This window comes from Rhinatrema bivittatum, chromosome 9 (genome assembly GCF_901001135.1).
Source record: "Rhinatrema bivittatum chromosome 9, aRhiBiv1.1, whole genome shotgun sequence".
NCBI classification, from domain to species: Eukaryota; Metazoa; Chordata; class Amphibia; order Gymnophiona; family Rhinatrematidae; genus Rhinatrema; species Rhinatrema bivittatum.
The window spans coordinates 63,652,309-63,672,530 of record NC_042623.1 but is presented as its reverse complement, the minus strand read 5'-3'; the positions used below and the strand labels follow the sequence as shown (position 1 = coordinate 63,672,530).

The 20,222-nt window shown below is 43.3% G+C and overlaps 1 protein-coding gene across 4 annotated transcripts in view; it reads right to left on the bottom strand.

The window, feature by feature from the left end:
• GRAMD4 (GRAM domain containing 4) overlaps positions 1 to 20,222 on the bottom strand; it is a 210,480-nt gene that overhangs the window by 91,247 nt on the left and 99,011 nt on the right. For all 4 annotated transcript variants that reach the window (XM_029617381.1, XM_029617380.1, XM_029617382.1 and 1 more), the window contains exon 4: positions 8,235 to 8,355. In XM_029617381.1, coding sequence (XP_029473241.1) covers positions 8,235 to 8,355 — 121 coding nt within the window. The remainder of the gene's footprint in view (positions 1 to 8,234; positions 8,356 to 20,222) is intronic.

The following is a 20,222-nucleotide window of genomic DNA, read 5'->3' as shown; positions in this document are numbered from 1 at the left end:
TGATAATTGATGAGAAAGCCCATCGAATGAAGTAGAGTAATTGATCGATTGAGAGAAGAGAGAGCTCCTTGTAGAGATTGACTTCTGATGAGCCAGTCGTCTAAATAGGGAAAGACATGGACACTTTCCTTGTGCAAGTATGCTGCTATTACTGCCAGGCATTTGGTGAATACTCTGGGAGCAGAGGCAAGTCCAAAAGGTAGTACTCTGTATTGGAAATGTTGATGACCCACCATGAAGCGCAGATACTTGCGATGAGGAGGGAATATTGGAATGTGGGCGTAAGCGTCTTTAAGATCCAGAGAACAAAGCCAGTCTCCTGTTTGAAGAAGCGGAAGCATGGTGCCTAGAGAAACCATCCTGAACTTTTCTTTCTTTCTTCAGTAATTTGTTGAGACTTCTGAGGTCTAGGATGGGACGTAGGCCTCTGGTTTTCTTTTGAATGAGGAAATAACGGGAATAGAATCCTCTGCCCCTCTGAGACCGGGGTACCGGCTCTACAGCCCTGGCTCTCAGAAGGGTGGATAATTCTACTTGCAATTGGAGTATGTGATTTTCGCTGAGAGAGAAAGGTCTCTGAAGAAAATCTGTTGGAATTGAGAGGAAATTGAGTTGGTAACCTCGAGATATTATTGCAAGTACCCATTGGTCTGTTGTTATTGGAATCCAATTGTTGTAAAACCAGGATACTTGACCTCCTACTGGACATTCTGGCTGAGGATTGGAGAGGAAACTGTGTTCTCTGGGAGTGGCCTCAAAAGCCAGCAGCAGGCCCTGTCTGAGGCTTCGGTTGAGGCCTAGTTGTCCTAGGTTGTCTGGGTTGAGGTCTTTGCTGTGTTCTAGAAGATCTGGTCCTAGATGTAGGAGGGTAGTACTGTCTTTGTCTATAAAAAGGTCTTCTAGTCTCTTTTCGTTGAGGCCTACGGACAGAGTGCATAGGTGGATCCTGTGGGATCGAGGAAAGCTGACTCAGGGTTTCAGTATGTTCTTTTAATTGAGCAACTGCATCTTGGACTTTGGATCCGAAGAGGTTATCTCCTAGGCATGGCAGATCTACTAATTTATCCTGGACTTCAGGCCTGAGGTCCGAGGCTTTAAGTCATGCCCAACGCCTGGCACTGATCCCAGATGCAGCCACTCTGGAAGCTGTCTCAAACCCGTCATAGGCTGCGCGTACTTCATGTTTGCCTGCCTCCAGCCCTTTGTGGATGATGGCTTGGGCTGCTTCTTGATATTGTAATGGAAGAGATGGAATGAATTCTTGCATCTGCTTCCACAAATCTCTTTGATATTGGGTCATTTATTATTTTATTAACTTTTTTATACCGGTGTTCGTAAAGGTACATCACGCCGGTTCACATTATAACAAAAAGTATTGAAATTACATTATAACAGGGAAGAGGGATGGGGCGACAAAGTGAAGCACAGAAATACAGTTCAGAAATAAACAAGAAAGTGTCTCATGAGTATAACAAGGAGTAACTAACAACTTCAACATAACGACTGCATGAGCAATAAATTACAAGTAGTGACTAAGTTAAAAAAAAATATACTGTATCAGACTAAATAGTATTTCAAGAGAGTATCTCGGTAATGAGGAAAGAAGAGTTCCAGGTAGAGGAATCACGTAAAGTTGATATGAAGATATTCTCAAATTTAACATGGCCCTTGGTAGACCTTCCGTCCCAGGGAATCTAAAAATCTATGATCTTTTCCTGGGGGATTTGAGGAATGCGGCCTAATTCTTTTTGATTTTTTCTGTGCAAACTACCACTACTGACTGGTGAGGGAACTGCGATTTTTGGTAGCCAGGAGCAGACTGCACCAAATATGTACTGTCCATTCGTTTGTTGACAGCTGGCACTGAGCAGGGATGTTCCCAAATACGATGTTGCAAATCTAGGAGAACATCATGCACTAATATAGCTACTACTTGCTTTGGAGGGTCTACAAATTGAAGTACCTCCAATGTTTGCTGTCTGGTGTCTTGCTCTGTGACTAAAGTGAATGGTATGGTGTCAGCCATTTCCCCTGGACAAAGGTTGTGAATGAGAAATCTTCTGGAGGAGATTTTTTTCTTGGATCTGGTGGAGATGGATCTGACAAACTCTTCAGATGAGGTATCTGATTGTGTATCGCTCCAAGTGTCATATGGATCTTGGACTTGCGGAGAAATTGTGGAAGTCTTAGGCGGTGGAGGAATTCCTGAAGGTCCTGGTAATGGATCCTCAATAGGTGACTCCTCAGTATGCTCTTCCTGTGGATTAGAGGGAAGAGAATCGAGCAGATCATGATATTTTTTCAATAAGATCTGATATAGTGCTGACTCTGGGCGTCCTGGATCCCCAGGAAGGAGTGGCACAGATGGTGACGGCATTGGAACCGAAGATGGGGTTGTTGTCTTCGGTGGTCGCTTCGAAGTCACTGTAGTTGTTATCGATTTAGGCCCCGGCATTGATGCAATTATTGACATCGGCGCCAGCATCGACAGGGTCGTCGGCATCGGTATGGTGACCGGTGTTGGTGGGATCACAGACATTGGCGAAGATACCGGCATCGGTGACATCACCAGCATTGGCAAAATCGCCATCGGCACAGTCACCGGAATAGGTGTCTGTTCCTTCAAGGCCTGGATCAGCGCTTGTCTTATAAACATCAACAATTCCTGCGATACAGCTAGGGTAGATGGAGCAGCTGTATGCGGTGGCAGTGTGGGTTTTGATAATACCTCCACAGATTCCTGTGTAGGTTCGATCGATGATATAGGCCCCGATACTGGTAGCGGAGTTTCCTGATGCTTTTGCCGTTTAGCGGTCGGTTCCCCCGGGGAGAGGGTTAATGCTGGAGTCGGTGCGCGTCGATGTCTATGTTTGGGCCTATGCTCGACTACCGACCTTATCAATGCCATCGAAGTCGATGGCAATGCTTGATCTCCCGATCCTTCCAGACGACGCTTTTTCAGCAAAACTTTTTTGGAAACTCCTGCTGGGGATGATTTCATCGATGTTGAAGGAGAAGGAAGAAACTGAAGGTGAAAGAGATGTTCCATTTTCTCCTGTCTAAGTTTTCTTCCTTTGGGAGTCATCTCTGCACATTGAGGGGCAGGATGAGACATCGTGTTTATCTCCCAAACAGAGAACACACTCAAGGTGTGGATCTGTTATCGACATTGTCTGATTACATATCGGACATTTTTTAAATCCTGAAGCCATCTTTTCATCAACAGCCGTCGATGAAAAGAAGGGAAAATACTGAGAGAGAAAGTTTTTACTTGAAGTAAAAACGAGACTAAGATTTCTCACCAGCCGGTGGAAATATGAGAGAGATCCCTTATGGGAGAAAATCTTTTGAAAAATAAATGACTTTCTAAGTCAGTAAGTTTGTGAGAAAAACTCACAGGGCTCCTTACTCCGCGATGCTTACAGCAGCATGGAAAAACGAAGACTGAAGAGAGACCCCTGTGGCAGAGAATATCATGGCATGCTGGGCATGCTCAGTGGCCTCACAGTGCCAGTCAAAAGTTTCTAGAAACTTTGACAGAAAGTTCTCTCGCAATAGGGCTCCATCAGTGATGTCACCCCTGGGATAATTTGCATTCAACAGCCAGGAAGCTGTGGATGGGGCGCACTTGGACTTTCCAACATGGCAATGATCCGAAACAAGGTCAAGTCAACCCTTCAGTGGCTGAAACAGAAGAAAGTGAAGGCTCTGGAGTGGCCATCACAGTCTCCTGACCTCAACATCATTGAGCCACTTTGGGGAGAACTCAAACAGGCAGTTCATGCTAGACAACCAAAGAATTTACAGGATCTCGAGGCTTTTTGCCAAGAGGAATGGGCAGCTTTTCCACATGAGAAAATAAAGGGCCTCATTCACAACTATCACAAAAGACTGCAAGCTTTAATTGATGAAAAAGGGGGCAATACACGATATTAAGAACTAAGGGTGTGGAAAGTTTTGAACAGGACCATTTTATTATTTCCTTTATTGCTATTCTGTGATGTATAATAGTTTAATTTTAAACATGAAAAACAACATGTGCTTTGTCTGATCACTCATGTTTTCTTAAAATGCTACAGATCTTACAAATTCTGCCAGGGGTATGCAAACTTATAAGCACAACTATTTATTTGTGAAATTTTCTAATCTTTTGATGTTTATTCATATGACTATTTTGCTCTATTTTAATGTTTGGGCTTTTTTGTGTTTATTATGATCACTGTGTGAAGTTTATTCCCCAATTCGACTAGCATCATAGAAAGGCATGCTAAAAATACTTATAGTTGATAGAAAGAAAAGCTAGGATAGCATGAGAGAACTAATGCAGCAGAAACAGTTTTTCAGTACTGTGCAAGTGAAGTATCTGAAGATGGAGGTGAGCTAGTGCGACACAGGCTGTGTAACCAGATTCAAATCATCCCTAGGGATATTCTTGCACTAGTGCCATCACCTTCCTAAATGCCAGCTGGGATCCTCAGCAGAAGAAAGGCCACTAACCAAGACAATAAGACAACAAATCACGAACCACCTACCATTCCCTCTCGATTACCAACACATGATTTTTGCTTTCATTCTTCCAATCTGGTTTTCCTATTGCAAATTCAAAACTAGTAATTTTATTAAAATGTAATAGTTATGATAACCACTTAATTCTGGAAGCCCAAGGTTCCTGGTTGAAGCAGCAACATTGTATGACTTATCTGGAATGCTGCTCATTCTATAAGAATGCTGCTAGTTAAGGGTTTGATAGTTGCTTGATAATATTATTATAAGGCTTGGGCATAACCTGCACGGAGAAGTAGTTACTACCATAAGAAACTTTCTGGGCAGACTGGATGGTCCATTTGGTCTTTTTCTGCTGACATTGCTGTGTTATATATAATAGTTTAATAGTTTTATAGCTTTTGTTATTTATGTTTTTATATATTATCTTATGCATGTCTTTTTGTGAGCTGTTAGGATTGTAAATAATGCAATATAGAAATTTTTTAAATACACACACATACACATTTCTTTATAAATGTATCAGCTGCATTTTTTCAGAAGAAAATTAATAAACTCACAAGGTTAAGGTTAAATTCAGCTGTTATAGCTGTTTTAATTCAGCTGATACACAGAGAGAAGTGCCAGCCAAATTTTTAGGTACCAAGGGAAAATATGATAAAATTATTTCTAATTTTCTATTGTGGCTGTTTCTTTATTTTGTCCTCATTTTACTGGGTTTGTTCCTTTGCTTTGCTCCTCACCCTTTTTCCTACCCCTGGTTCCTGATGTCCATGGCACAGCACTTTCTCCTTTCTGGGGTAGGCATCATGGAAAGTGCTTTAACACCACTAGAAACCAGGATTATTCCCTCCCTGCCAATAACTACCTGGAGCAAGGGACACAGCCATCCATTCTGAAGGCTGCAAGTGATCACACAAGAACCCTGTGAGACACATCGACCATGGCGATTTTGCTAGGGCTTGCATTAACCTAAATTTAAAGAAGTTTGCTTCCAAAACCTACACACATAAAATGAAGTAACAGACTTTAAAAATAATACTTTCTATATCTGAGGGTACCTATCACATCCAAAAAACTGAGTATTTCCACAATTGAATTCACATGCATTTTTTTTTTTAAACTTCGATACATAGTGCACCCCCTAAACAAAAAGAATATAAACTGAGTGTACCACGCATTAGAGTAACTGGATAAATTCCTTCTGACAAGTCTGCAACTATGTTCAAGTGTAGGAAAACTTGCACACAACAGCATGCCTCTTAGCATGATGCATTGGTTACAAGTTGAGTGGCTAATGTTCAAAGGGTCTTTAGCTAGTGAAGGTTTATCTGCTGAAATGGCCCTTTAGAAGTTTGTGCGACTAACAAGCACATAAAATAATGCACACAAGGGATAGGTATGCCAAGGGAGTAAAGTCTGGGCAGGGGTAGGATGTACATGCATACTATTTTTTTTATTTTTAAAAAATGTGCACATAAACACAGGATTGTAGAACAAATCTCTCCTGGCTGGGGTGGGCTTTAGAGCTGAAAGGGCTGGTATGGCCAGGAACGTAACGATTTCAAAATATTTTCAACCATTTCCATCATTAGTAATAACACACAGGCCGATACAGTAAGGAGCGGTAGGAAGAGGTGCGTTAGGGCAGGGTGCACCCATGTTTGCAGCACATACAGTTCGGATCACTTACCGCTCGATACTGTATTTAAATAGCATGCAAATGCAAGCCGCATCCAAGAAGCATCCGTGAAGCATTAGGTCCGCGCAATCCATTTTACTGTATAGAGCGCTATACAGCGCCTATACAGTATCCTGGGTGCGTTGGTACCTGTCATTTCAAATGACGTTTGAAATGACAGGTACCAGGGGGGATTGCGAGTCCTCTCTCCCCCCCTCCCAAAGCAAGGCGCAGGGTGAAAATTAAAACAAAAGTGAATAAAGTGTAATAAAAGTAAACTTACTGCATGTGAATTTTCTTTGAACAGTCCTCTCTCTCTCTCTCTCTCCTCCTCCCGAGGCACGCACCGCGGCTCCCCTGCCTCCCGGGGGCAGCCGGCGGCAAAAGCGGCTTCCAGCAGCCCCCGCCGGCAAAGGTGAATGAATGTGCGCCTGTGCGTGCAATTTTGGCGCTCAAGGCATGACGTCACGACGTTTGGTGTCACGGCGTGTTAAGTCGGCGTTCGCTAATGCACTGCCTTGAGCGCCCAAATTGCATTCATTCACCTTCGCTGGCGGGGGCTGCTGGAAGCCGCTTTGGCTCCCCTATCCCCGCCGGCAAAGGTGAATAAATGCACGCCTGTGTGCACAATTTGGGCGCTCAAGGCAGTGCATTAGCGAACGCCGACGTCACACGCCGTGACGTCACGCCTTGAGCGCCAAAATTGCACGCACAGGCGTGCATTCATTCACCGCCAGCGGGGGCTGCTGGAAGCCACTTTCGCCGCCAGCTCCCTCCGCCTGGATGAATGCACGCCCGCCGGCTCCCTCTACCCGCCGGCGCGTACGGGCATGCATTCATCCACTCACCTTCGCCAGCGGGCGTGCATTCATCCAGGCGTATGGAAGCCGCTTTCGCTGCCGGCTGCCCCCGGGAGGCAGGGGAGCTGCAGTGCGCGCCTCGGGAGGAGGGGAGAGAGGACTGTTCAAAGAAAATTCACATGCAGTAAGTTTACTTTTATTACACTTTATTTACTTTTGTTTTAATGACATGTCGAACCGATTTTCGCCCTGCGCCTTGCTTCGGGAGGGGGGGATTTTGACCGGAGCCTGCCTATTGCTGTCACACCACACTAACGCCAGGGTAAGGGGGTTGTTTGCTCATGAAATTTCGTCTCTCTGACCTGACGCTCCACACTAACGCAGGGGTAAGGGTAGGCGGTAAGTTAGCAGGTTAAACGCGCGGTAAAACTACAGGTTAAAATGGAGATAATTGGGGCGCACATTACTGTATGGGAGGGAATAGCTAATCGGAGCATTTACATCTCATATACATGCTGCGGACGGAAAGGGTTACCGGTTGATTTAAAGAAGCGGTAAGGATGAGTTAAAAGGGATAGTGAATCACGGGTTGGACTTACGCGGCCAAATTGTGAGTTAGAAGCGGGTTAGAAGCAGGGTAACCGCAGCCCCGCTTTACTGTATCGGCCTGACAGTATGTAAAAGGAACAATTATGTGCTGTTATGTTTGTGTGTTTTCTAATGCCAACAAAAAACAAAATTGACTTTAAAAAGTCTGCACATAAATTTTCAGCCAAACTACACACAGCAAACAGTTGATTTAATTGTGTATGTGGAGTTTTGCAGTGTTATATTCCTGCATGGGGGTAATCTGCACAGAGCAAGTTACTATCCTTAACAGAAGAGCCCACTGGGTCAGGGAAATATGCATTATACCTGAATGTAATCTGCTTTGACGAGCCTGAAAAGCGGAATATACATCAAATAAATAAGGCTTGCAGGTAACCTGCATGAAGCAGGCAGATTAAATGGGCCATTTGGGTCTTGATCTGCTGTCATTTACTATGCTGCTATGAGGTTGGTGTATCTTGTGCACATTATTTGTCAGCTAATTTGTTACAAAATTACTCCATCATGCAAATTTGTATCTACCCATCCGAGGAAGCACATTGCTCTCACAAATACACAAGCACAAAAGACAGAGGACAGCTTTTTACACATTTTGAAGGAATTTCAACATTCATTTGAAGTTTATTTTCACACTACTTCACCTTGTTTTAAGTATTTCATTGATTCTGTGTTCTAATTCCTGTCTCCTGTTTCGCTCTTTTTCCAATTCTTGCTTTAGTGTTTCAGCATTCGTCTCTTCCCTAAGCTTCCTGAGCTCTTCTTCTGTTGAGATTTAAAAAAATAAAGAGTAATGTTAAGCAGGGACAAATTGAAAGTGGGTAATACTTCAGTCTACGTGACAAACAAGCATACATGTTTCATTAAACAAAGAGACATGTTAATGCCTATTAATATCAAAAGTCCCAAAATACCTTGCTTACTAGGCTTATAAAATTATCTTTTCAATAAAAATTCAAGTTTGGGTTTTATGTTTTGGTGTCAGCGAGTATACTGCCACAAAAAAAAAAAAAAAAAAAAAGGAAGTTCCAAGTGCTGATGAACATGCTCTAATCCAAAGAAACGTAAACCACTAAATTAAGGAGCAAGGAATTTCTGCTTCAAAGCCACAAATTCAATAAAATAAAATGGATATTACTCCTTAAAGAAGTGTTTCTTTTATGTGACATACCAAAGAAAAGGATGGGCAAAGTGACAGATAAAAAAATAAAATATATGCAATTTTTTTTTTTTTTTTTAGAACTTGGCATACTCCTATGATGATACATTTACGGCATTTTAATTTATCTTAGAAATCAAATTAGGCATGGTTTTTGAACTGAGAAAAGGCCAGTTTGCCTGAAACAGCGTTCCTCTAGAGGCTAATATTTCATTGGTGGTTGTTGCTCAGTCTAGGGCAGTATCGGTTTTCACACATCAGTTTCTCTATGCAGTGAAGGAAATACTTTTCTGTCACACAGTTGGCAGATAACTCAGGGCACACATGTCCTGGCCTGCACAAAGGCACAGAATGAGCAGGATCAAAGTTCAAAAACGGAGTGTCATGCATCCAGATGGTCATATTCAAAACCGTGTCAATGGAAAGCTAAAACCAGTGCAGAAGAAGGGGAAGTGCTGGCTTTAGCTATCCCCACAACGGTGGGGAAGCAGGATGCACAATGCTACGTTTAGGACACACTGTCAGACTCCTAAAGGTTATCAAGCTGTTCAGCTTTAATTCATCTTCCTCAAGCACAGCAAAATTGCTTACCTTGTAATAGGTGTTATCCCAGGACAGCAGGATGTAGTCCTCACATATGGGTGACGTCACTGACGGAGCCCTATCGTGGGAAAAACTTCTGTCAAAGTTTCTAGAAACTTTTGACTGGCAGCCTGAGGCTACTGAGCATGCCCTGCATGCCATGATATTCTCTGCCACAGGGGTCTCACTCCAGTCTCGTATGTAGCAATAAGCTTTAGCAAAAATAAAATAATAAAAAGTATGAGACCCAAGTCCGCGGGGTGGCGGGTGGGTTCTGTGAGGACTACATCCTACTGTCCTGGGATAACACCTATTACAAGGTAAGCAATTTTGCTTTATCCCAGGACAAGCAGGATGCTAGTCCTCACACATGGGTGATTAGCAAGCTAGAGGCTGAGTCATTTAGTATTGAGGCAACAGTGAAGTGGTGTTGTTGAAATTGAGTCAGCTGAAAATCACAGCAGATTGGTTGTAGAAGGAGTTGGGTTTAAACTGGAAACAAGTTCTTTAAGACGGATTGTCCGTAGGCTGAATCCCGTCGTCCTTCTTTGTCGAGACAATAATGAACTGCAAAGGTGTGAAGCGAAGTCCATGTTGCTGCTTTACATATGTCCAGAACTGGTACTGAGCGATAGTGTGCTACTGAGGTTGACATTGCTCTTACTGAATGTGCCTTTACTCGCCCCTGGAGAGGAAGGCCTGCTTTTTCATAGCAAAACTGTATGCAATCTGCTAGCCAACTGGATATAGTATGTTTACCCACTGCTTTCCCTTGTTTGTTTGGATCATAAGAAACAAAAAGTTGATTGGATTTCCTGTGGATTGCCGTGCGGTTTAAATAGAAGGATAGAGCACGTTTACAGTCCAAAGTATGTAAGGCCTGTTCTCCTTGGTGAGTGGGTAAAACTATGGATTGGTTTAAGTGGAATTCCGTAACTATTTTAGGAAGGAATTTTGGATGTGTATAGAGAACCACCCTATCATGTAAGAATTTTGTGTAGGGGGCGTATGTTACAAGTGCTTGTAACTCACTAACTCTTCTAGCTGATGTAATAGCTATGAGGAAGATAGTCTTCCATGTGAGAAATTTGAGATCACAGGAATCTATGGGCTCAAAAGGAGAATGTATAAGTCTTGTTAATACCACATTCAGATCCCATGCTGTGACTGGTGGCCGAATTGGTGGTTTAAGTTTAGTTAAACCTCTCATAAACCTACTGACAAGAGGTTGTGTGGATATAGGCAATCTCAGCTTACCATACGTTGTTATGGTAAGCTGAGATTGCACTTAAATGTACCCTTACAGAAGAAGTCTGTAGACCAGATTCTGAAAGATGGAATAAATATTCCAGTAGAGAAGTGACGGGGCAATTGAAAGGATCAATAGCCTGTTGTCTGCACCAGAATGTGAATCTTCTCCATTTTGAAGAATAATTCTTTCGTGTTGAAGGTTTACGTGACGCTATAAGCACTTGAGATACAACCTCTCAATCTTTCAACCAGAGTAAGATCAAGCTTTCAACATCCATGCTGTCAGGGATAGGGATTGGAGGTTGGGATGGCGCAACCGACCCTGATCCTGAGTTATAAGAGTGGGAGCTACTCCCAGACGAATGGGATCCCTGACTGAGAGGTCGAGAAGTGTGGGAAACTATACCTGACGAGGCCAATAGGGGGCTATGAGTATCATGGTCCCCTTGTCTTGCTGTAGCTTCACTAGTTTTGGTTATGAGTGGTATCGGAGGATACGCGTATAGTAGGCCTGAGTTCCAAGGGCGAGCAAAAGCGTCCTTGGCTGGCTGGTTCTTTTGTTTGTGCAGAGAACAGAATTTGTCCACTTTGTGATCTAGATGTGACGCAAAGAGGTCTATTGTTGGTTGTCCCCAACGTTGAAATATCCTGGTCACTACTGAGGGATCCAGGGATCATTCGTGTGGTTGGAACCGACGACTGAGTCGGTCCGCCACTACATTGTGAATGCCTGCCAGATAAGTGGCCCAGAGAAACATTGAGTGGTTGAGGGCCCACCCCCAAATCTGAGCGGCTTCTTGACAAAGGAGATATGAGCCCGTACCTCCCTGTTTGTTGATGTACCACATGGAGACTGTGTTGTCCGTTTGGATGAGAACAGTCTTGTGTGAAAGGCAGTCCTTGAATGCATGCAGCATATAACGTATAGCTCGAAGCTCCAGAAAATTGATTTGATATGTTGCTTCGAGTTTTGTCCAAATCCCCTGGGTTTGGAGATTGTTTATGTGAGCTCCCCAACCTAAGTTGGATGCATCTGTAGTTAATGTTATCTGTGGAACTGGTTGTTGAAAGGGTAGACCCTTGCACAAATTGTCTTTGCTCGCCCACCAACGGAGAGAGGAGCGTAGTTGGTGGGTTACTTGAATTGGAGAATGTAATGGTTGAATGGCTTGAATCCATTGTGATCGTAATGTCCATTGGGTTACTCTCATGGCGAGCCTTGCCATAGGAGTGACTTGAACTGTGGAGGCCATATGGCCTAGTAAGGTTAGAAAATGATGAGCTGTTGCTTGTTTGCTTGAGCAAAGCGATCTTGCCAAGAGGGATAGTGTTTCTACTCGGTCCTCAGGTAGAAAGGCTCTTGAGAGGATGGTGTTCAGGTCTGCACCTATGAACTGAAGGAGGTGAGACGGAGTAAGGTGGGATTTTTGATAAATTGATGAGAAAACCCATGGAATGAAGCAGGGAATGGTTCGACTGAGGGCGGTGAGAGCTCCTTCTGGAGAGTGACTTCTGATGAGCCAGTCGTCCAGTTATGGAAAAACATGGACACTTTGTTTGCGTAAATGTGCTGCTATTACTGCCAGACATTTGGTGAATACTCTGGGAGCAGAAGCAAGTCCGAAGGGCAGTACTCTGTATTGGAAATGCTGATGCTCCACCATGAAGCGCAGATACTTGCGATGAGGATGGAATATTGGAATGTGAACATAAGCGTCGTGTAGATCCAGAGAACAAAGCCAATCTCCTGTTTGAAGAAGTGGAAGCATGGTGCCTAGGGATACCATCCTGAACTTTTCTTTCTTTAGAAATTTGTTGAGATTTCTGAGGTCTAGGATGGGGCGTAGGCCTCCGGTTTTCTTTGGAATGAGGAAATAGCGGGAGTAGAATCCTCTGCCCTGCTGAGTCCGGGGCACTGGCTCTATAGCCCTGGCTCTCAGAAGGGTGGACAATTCCATTTGAAGTTGAAGGATGTGATTTTCGCTGAGATGAGAATGATTGGGTGGAAATTCTGTGGGAATTGAGAGGAAATTGAGTTGGTATCCTCATTTTATTATGGAGAGGACCCATTGGTCCGAAGTTATTGAGGTCCAATTGGTGTAAAATATGGACAATCTGCCTCCTACTGGTAGGGTTAAGTGGGGGTTGGCGTATAGACTTTGTTCTCTGAGTGTGTCCTCAAAATCCGGTAGCAGGGCCAGTTTGAGGAGGTGGTTGGGCCCTAGCTGTTCTCTGTTGAGGTCTCTGTTGTGATCTAGGAGGTCTCGGCCTAAATGCAGGGGGATAGTATCTGCGTTGCTTGTAGAAGGGACGCCTGATGTCTCTGCGTGGTGGCCGGCGCGTAGTATGCGTGGATGAATCATGCGGGAGGAAGGATAACTGCCTCAAAGTTTCCGTATGTTCCTTTAATTGGGAAACTGCATCTTGCACCTTGGAGCCAAATAAATTATCCCCAAGGCAAGGGAGATCAACCAGTTTATCCTGTACCTCTAGTCGTAGATCAGAGGCCTTGAGCCAGGCCCACCTTCTGGCAGTAATGCCTGATGCAGCAACACGTGAAGCTGTCTCGTAACCATCATAGGCGGCTCTAACCTCGTGTTTGCCGGCATCTAATCCCTTGTTAATAATGGTTTGTGCTGTTTCCTGATATTGTGTGGGCAGTGACAGCACAAACTCCTCCATCTGTTTCCAGAGGTTCCTCTGGTACTGAGTCATGTATAATAGGTATGCAGAAATTCTAGAATTTAGCATTGCCCCCTGAAATACCTTGCGGCCCATTTGGTCCAGGAATCGATTATCTTTCCCTTGAGGTGTTGAGGAATGGACCCTTGTCCTTTTGGATTTCCTCTGCGCGGATTTTACCACAACTGAGTGGTGTGGTAACTGTGATTTTTGGTATCCTGGTGCAGATTGTACTAGGTAAGTTGTGTCTACCCTTTTATTAACTGCAGGAACAGTGCAGGGATGCTCCCAAAGGCGTGGTTGGAGTTGCAAGAGAACTTCATGAATAGGAATTGCAACTGTCTGCTTAGGGGGATCTACAAACTGGAGGATTTCCAGAGTTTGTTGTCTGATGTCTTTGTTCAGCTTGAAGCTGGAAAGGAATGGAATCCGTCATCTCCTGCACAAAGGTTGGAAAAGATAAATCCTCTGGAGGTGATTGTTTTCTTGTCTGAGGTGGAGACGGATCAGACATAAAAGTTTCAGATGATGGATCTGAATCCGTATCAGACCAAGTATCGTATTCTGGAGGTTGGTGGTGAAGAGATGTAATCCTAGGAGGGGGAGGTACACCAGATGGTCCTGGTACAGGATCCTCAATTGTGACATCCTCTACCTGCTCTTGTACCGGGTTAGATGGCAGGGAGGCCAGTAAGTCTTGGTACCTTTTGGTGAGAAAGTCTTATAAGACTGATTCATCTGACTGTGGAAGTCTAGAGAATGATGGTGTACGTTTTGGCATCGAGGAGTGTGACCTTGTCGATGACTTGTGCTTCGGTACCAGTGTCTTTGCAGATCGAGGTATGGTGGGTGCCATAGTATACAAGGGTATAGGGTATCAGGTATGGAACCGTAGGCGTCGATGTTGTAAGAAAAGAAAGCATCGATAGTGGAGTTGATATTGACGTTGTTGTAAGTTCCAAGGAACTTGTCATCGGTGGTATGGTCGTCGAAACCGGCACCGGCATCGAGGTGGTTTGTGGCATCGATGGCATCGACTTGATGACTGACGTAAGCGTAACCGCCGGCATCGACGTAACCGTCTGCATCGGCGTGGGAGCCGGCATCGGCGATGACGCCGGAACTTGAGCCTGTAAGGCGTCCATTACCATCTGTTTTATAAGCCCAGCTAAGTCTTGAGTAGTCGACGGCAACTGTGCTGTTTTTGAGGATATCGACGGCGATGGTGTCGACGTTGGCACTGCGGACGCAGAGGTTACCGGCGTGTCAATGGTTTTATGCCGCTTTAGAGACGGTTCTCCCGGGGGGTGGGGGGGGGGAGCGATGGAGACGTCGAGGATTTTCGATGGCGATGCCGATGTTTAAGCCTCGATTCCGAGACTGACCTGGTCGATGCCGCCGATGGAGTCGGCGATGAAGCGTCTCCGGATCCTTCAAGATGTCTCTTTTTTAGCAGGAGTTTCTTCGTGACTCCTGTTGGAGATGACTTTGTCGAAGTAGATAGAGATGGGACAAGCTGGAGATGGAAAAGGTTGGACATCTTTTCCAGTCGAAGTTTTTGACCCTTTGGGGTCATTTCTTGGCATTGTTGGCATGATGAAACATCATGCTTCTCTCCCAAACAGATCACACATTCGAGATGCGGATCTGTAACCGACATGGTGCTGTTGCAAACCAGGCATTTCTTGAAGCCTGAAGCCATACTGGGATCGACGGCAGTCGATGAAAAATTTTCTTGTGAAAAAGGAAATTTCAGTATCAGTTTTGTCACCATCCGGTGACAAATGGGAAATAAGACCCAAAATGGGGAGAATATGAAAAAACTGACTGACTGTTAGTCAAAATTGTGAGAAAAATCTCACAGGGCTCCTGTCACCACGATGCTAATGGCAGCGCGGAAAAGCGAAGACTGGAGTGAGGCCCCTGTGGCAGAGAATATCATGGCACGCTGGGCATGCTCAGTAGCCTCAGGCTGCCAGTCAAAAGTTTCTAGAAACTTTGACAAGTTTTTCCCACGATAGGGCTCCGTCAGTGACGTCACCCATATGTGAGGTCTAGCATCCTGCTTGTCCTGGGATAACATTTGTACCATTCTAGCTAGCACCTACACTATTATGAAATTTACAAAGTTATGAAGTACACATGCTGAATCTTGCAGCCTGGCATGTATTCACCTTATCTCAATTCCAGAAACTGCAAAAGAACAACATGGTGGACCTGATCAAACAATTTGGTCTTTTCTGCCCTTCTACCAAATAAATATTATTCAACCACTAAAGTCTGAATGAAGGCCTTACAATAATCACTTCTCTAGTCATATGAATGTAGAATAGGGAAGGCCCGACGGCTTAGTGACAGTGCTGCATGCATACCATGCTGTCTTCAGTATCTGAAAACAGCTTCTAAGCCTCAGGTTGGCAGGAGATGTGGAGGAATTTCAGTCATCGCAAAATGGTGACACAAAGTAGCCAAAGTCAAGATGCACCTGTGCCATATGCTGGCATCACGGTCTCTGAGCATCAGTGAAAGATTATCATTGCAATGGCTGAGCTAGATGGGAGGCCAAAGAAAAATGAAAAAAAAAAAAAGCATACCCCCCCCCCCCCAGCAGCTGTAAATAAAGGCTCCTAGCATACAATTTAGTACAGTCCAATTCCAAATGAGCAGAAACTACTAAGCCTCTATCAGAATTTGATCATTACATGTGAGAACTAAAAAAAGGTTGTGCCCCATAGAGTACAACCAGACCATTACATAAACCATCATTTAAAAAAAATTATTGATCAATTGAAATTACCCTTATAATAGAATATAACCTTATAATGCAAAAGTTAAAGCTAATTGTACAAGTTATTTATAATTTGTACAGTGACAAATTTTACTTTTCAGGGAGGAGATGGTGAAAGGTGGATAACTAGACAAGAGGAGAATGGTACTGGAATTAATCAATACCAAACTATCCATCTGCAACCACTAATCATCTTTCTCTGTGCAAATGATTAGAATGGCAAGACAAAAATAGTTCCTGGAAGAGTGAACTAATTATAGAAAATCCCCCAATGACCACACAGTATTTCCGTTCGAACATGTTACCTAACTGGTATTGAAAGCCTTGTATACCAAATCCTATCTAAGCCTCATCAAGCCAGATCACATCAATAAAAAGACCATCAGCTAAATTGTGAGCTACGACTGCAGATGCCAAAGTAAATATATACAAGAGTTGTTTTGCAATAAATCCATAATCTAATGTGTCTCCATCTCAAGCATGCCTGAATTCTGTTATTGTTAGGACTCCTATCATCTCCACAGTAAGTCTGTTCCAAAGATCCAGCACCCTTTTCAATGAAAAAATATTCTCTCATTTTCCTTTTGAGCTTCCTCCTGTCAGGCCCCTTCTAAAGCTTCTCATTTTGTGGGAAATACCAGTACCTATTGAAGCCTGAAAGTTTGTACATCTCAGCTCTCTCTCCCTTTTCTTTTGGAGTCCTTGCTCCATTATTCCTAATAACAGCTGAGCCTCAACAGAAATCCAAGCTCTGCTCATTCAAACTTAATACAGGAACTAAGACAGGCAAGAATAATTAGAGTAAAGGCTCTTAACTCCTAGACAGGATTTGTGTTTCTGTATGACCAATTTGCACCTTCAGCTTTCTTTCCACAGTAAAGCAGCAACCAATGCCAAAGCCCATCTATAAATAGTCTGTTTGATTTCACGTCAAACATAAATAATTTTAGGCATGCATTCTTAAACCAAGGTAAGAATAGCAATAACAATTCTCCCATGCACAACAAAGCAAAGGGCATTCAGCAAAAGAAAAGTATTTGAGGAACAGTTCCAAGGCTACCATTTTTAAATTTAATCTATGGTAATATTTCATGAGAAAATAAAAACACTTTTGCCTCTCAGGTAAGGGTACAAAATATATTGAAGTTCAGAACAAGAGTGGCATAAAATGATCCTCGAAGAATACAAATCAATCTAATTCTAGTGTGTGCATACAGAAAAGACAAAAAAATATTTATGACAGAAGCATTTCAAATGCCTCAGCAAATTTAGATCTCATGCCACTCCTTGGAATACATTTTCCGGTTGATTTTATTCTCCCGACATCAGCTGATATTTCATATGATTGTCAAGAAGTGTGGTTCTTTCACATGGTGACAACTGCCATGTTCAATAAGTTCTTAGACTGTATTTCCCCGATGTAGTTTTCGATTACGAAACATCAGCTGATGTCGGAAGAATGGTGTTGGGACATTAACTCTAAAAAAACAAAACAAAAAAAAAACAAACCCCACGTTATTGGGACTCTGAATTTTAAAATTCATGTTTGTTGGCACTGATCTGCACAAGTTTTTGAAGGAAGGTCATTTTGATTGTGAATAGAATTTGTATTTGGACCTTATTTGGCACAGACACGTTTTGCGATGACACCACAATGGAGCAAAAAAGTGAAAATCTTTATAACTAGATTTCCCTGGCTCTTTTGATGTGATTTTAAAAACAGCCAAAGTTAACAAAATTAATGCTTTAAAACTATGCAGAGTTCCTATTTTGAACTGAAACTAAAATTACAGCCTTGCAGCGCCTGGGTCAGCTGGCGTTATTCTGCCATCATCTGCAATGTTAACGGACCCTCATCAATTTCCCTACAGGTATTCATGGCAAATTCTGCAAATATCTGTGGTATCACAAACCATTGCTAGCATGTCTGAGTATGAGGCATGTTGTTCAGCTAAAGGCAATTCAAATCACGGTTATGTGAATGTTGTTGTATGGTTTATTATGAAACGGGTACACTAAAATAAATTCTACAGCACGATTAAATAATTACACCACTGACATGTCTTTGCTGTTTCTCTATAGACTCAATAAACAATGACACACACAAAGATCTGTTCTCTGTGAACATTTGTTTTATATTCATATAGCTAACAATTATTATTTTTCACTCAATGAACAATTAAGCTCTGGAATTCATTGCCAGAGGATGTGGTTAGGGAAGTTAGTGTAGCTGGGTTTAAAAAAGGTTTGAACTCGTTTCTGGAGTAGCAGTTCATTAACTGCTATTAATCAAGCTGACTTAGGGAATAGTCACTGCTAATACTGGCATTAGTAGCATGGGATCTATTTAATATTTGGGTACTTGTAAACCTGGATTGGCCACTGTTGGAAACCAGATGCTGGGCTTGATGGATCCTGTCTGACTCAGTATGGCCACTTCTTATATTCTTAAGCACCACTGTTACCCTCTCCCCTCCACCATTTTGTCTTGGCCTGCATGGCACTCATAGAAACATATTATAAAAGAGAGAAGCATGAGAAAGCTTGAAATCCTCAGGAAACTTGAGACATTGTGCAAACTCAATTCTCAACTTTTATTACAAAGAACTCCCAGTAGTTAATAATGCATAGAAACAATTAATAGATCCTAGAAGATATAACAGAGCAAACTGACAAACTAAAGGAGTAACAAATCACCTGGACCAGGATGGTATACAGCCCAGAGTGCTGAAAGAACTGAAAATTGAAATTGCAAATCTGTTTTTGGTAATTTGTAAATGTATTGGGTAGGGACAGACTTGCGGAAGTCATCTTGATGGATCATGCGAAGGGTTAACTTAATCCCTTATGAGAGAGAAATACTGTCATACAGTTATGATTGGTTTATATTGAGTTACAGTTATTAGCATGTAGCTTTGTGCTTTTAGTTTACTGAGAAACATACTGTGTTATAGTTCTTGCTTCACAGCCCAGGGTCCCCCTTTGCAGAAAGCCTATAGCCCTCCTTTCACAGCTTCACCCACAGACCGCCCCCCTCCCCTTCCCAAGCCCACAACCCCCCTTTGCAGCTTCCCCCCTTCCTTCATAGCCCACAGTTCCCTCCATAGTCCTCCCTTCCCAGCAGCCCCCAGCCCATGGGCCCCCTTTACAGTTTTCCCCTTCCCCTTTGAAGTCTACAAGCTTCAAAGTCACACACACTCAAAATGGAGATATGACTAAAAGTATAAGAACATCAGTTACTTAAAGCCAGCTAGCAGATTAAGAGTTAAATCTTGACCTTGACTGGCTGCATCAGTCAAGCACACACAAGTAGTTTTGCAAAAGTTGAAGCTAAAAACACTTGGCATATACCCAGATGAGTTTTGGTAAAAGGCTAATAGTTACACATGTGAAAATGATGTACAAAATATTGAAACAGGGAACTTAGATAAGAAATTCACCACTACTCCTCATTCAGGCAGGCAAATCCACACCAATGGGTTAAGCACCTCTACCAGTAGATGAAGATGGAGTAAAACTGACTCACAGTCGACATGGACATATAGCCCTGCCCTGACATCAACCCGCCAGTATTCCACATCTCCAGCAGATGGTGGACATACATTTCCCTATGGGGGATTGCTTGTAATAAAAATTAAAAAAGAAGAAGAAGAAGAAGGAGAAGAAGAAGAAGAAGAAGAAGAAGAAGAAAGAATATTTCAGCACACCGCTTGAGAACCTGAGGTGACACTCGTTTTGGTCTCTCCCTCAGCTGAGTATTTTAAGCCTGGGAGCCTGGCAGGCATAGACAAAAAAAAAAAAGGTGATTTGAAGATGAGGAAGTGCTCAGCGGTGAAGGCTTGTACCCTCTTCCCCCCCCCCCCCCCCAATAGCCAGTGATTTGTTCATGCTCTCAGTCAGAGAAAGCTGAGCTCTGGTATTTAAAAAAAAAAAGTAGGGAAGTTTTAGTCTCTCCCCCCCCCCCCCCTCTTTTTCCTTACCGGATCTACTTCCCTTGGCGTTTGTTGCTCTGCGTCTCTTGCCCCCTTCCCCTTTTCTGGGGAGTTAGTGTAGAGTGTAGACAGCTTGGGCTCGGCAGGTTGAGCAGCTTTTGACTAGGCCCCGCTCCTCAGGCTTGGTTCTGCCAGCTGCTTGGGTAGGCCGCAGCGGTGGTTTTTCCCACGCACAGGA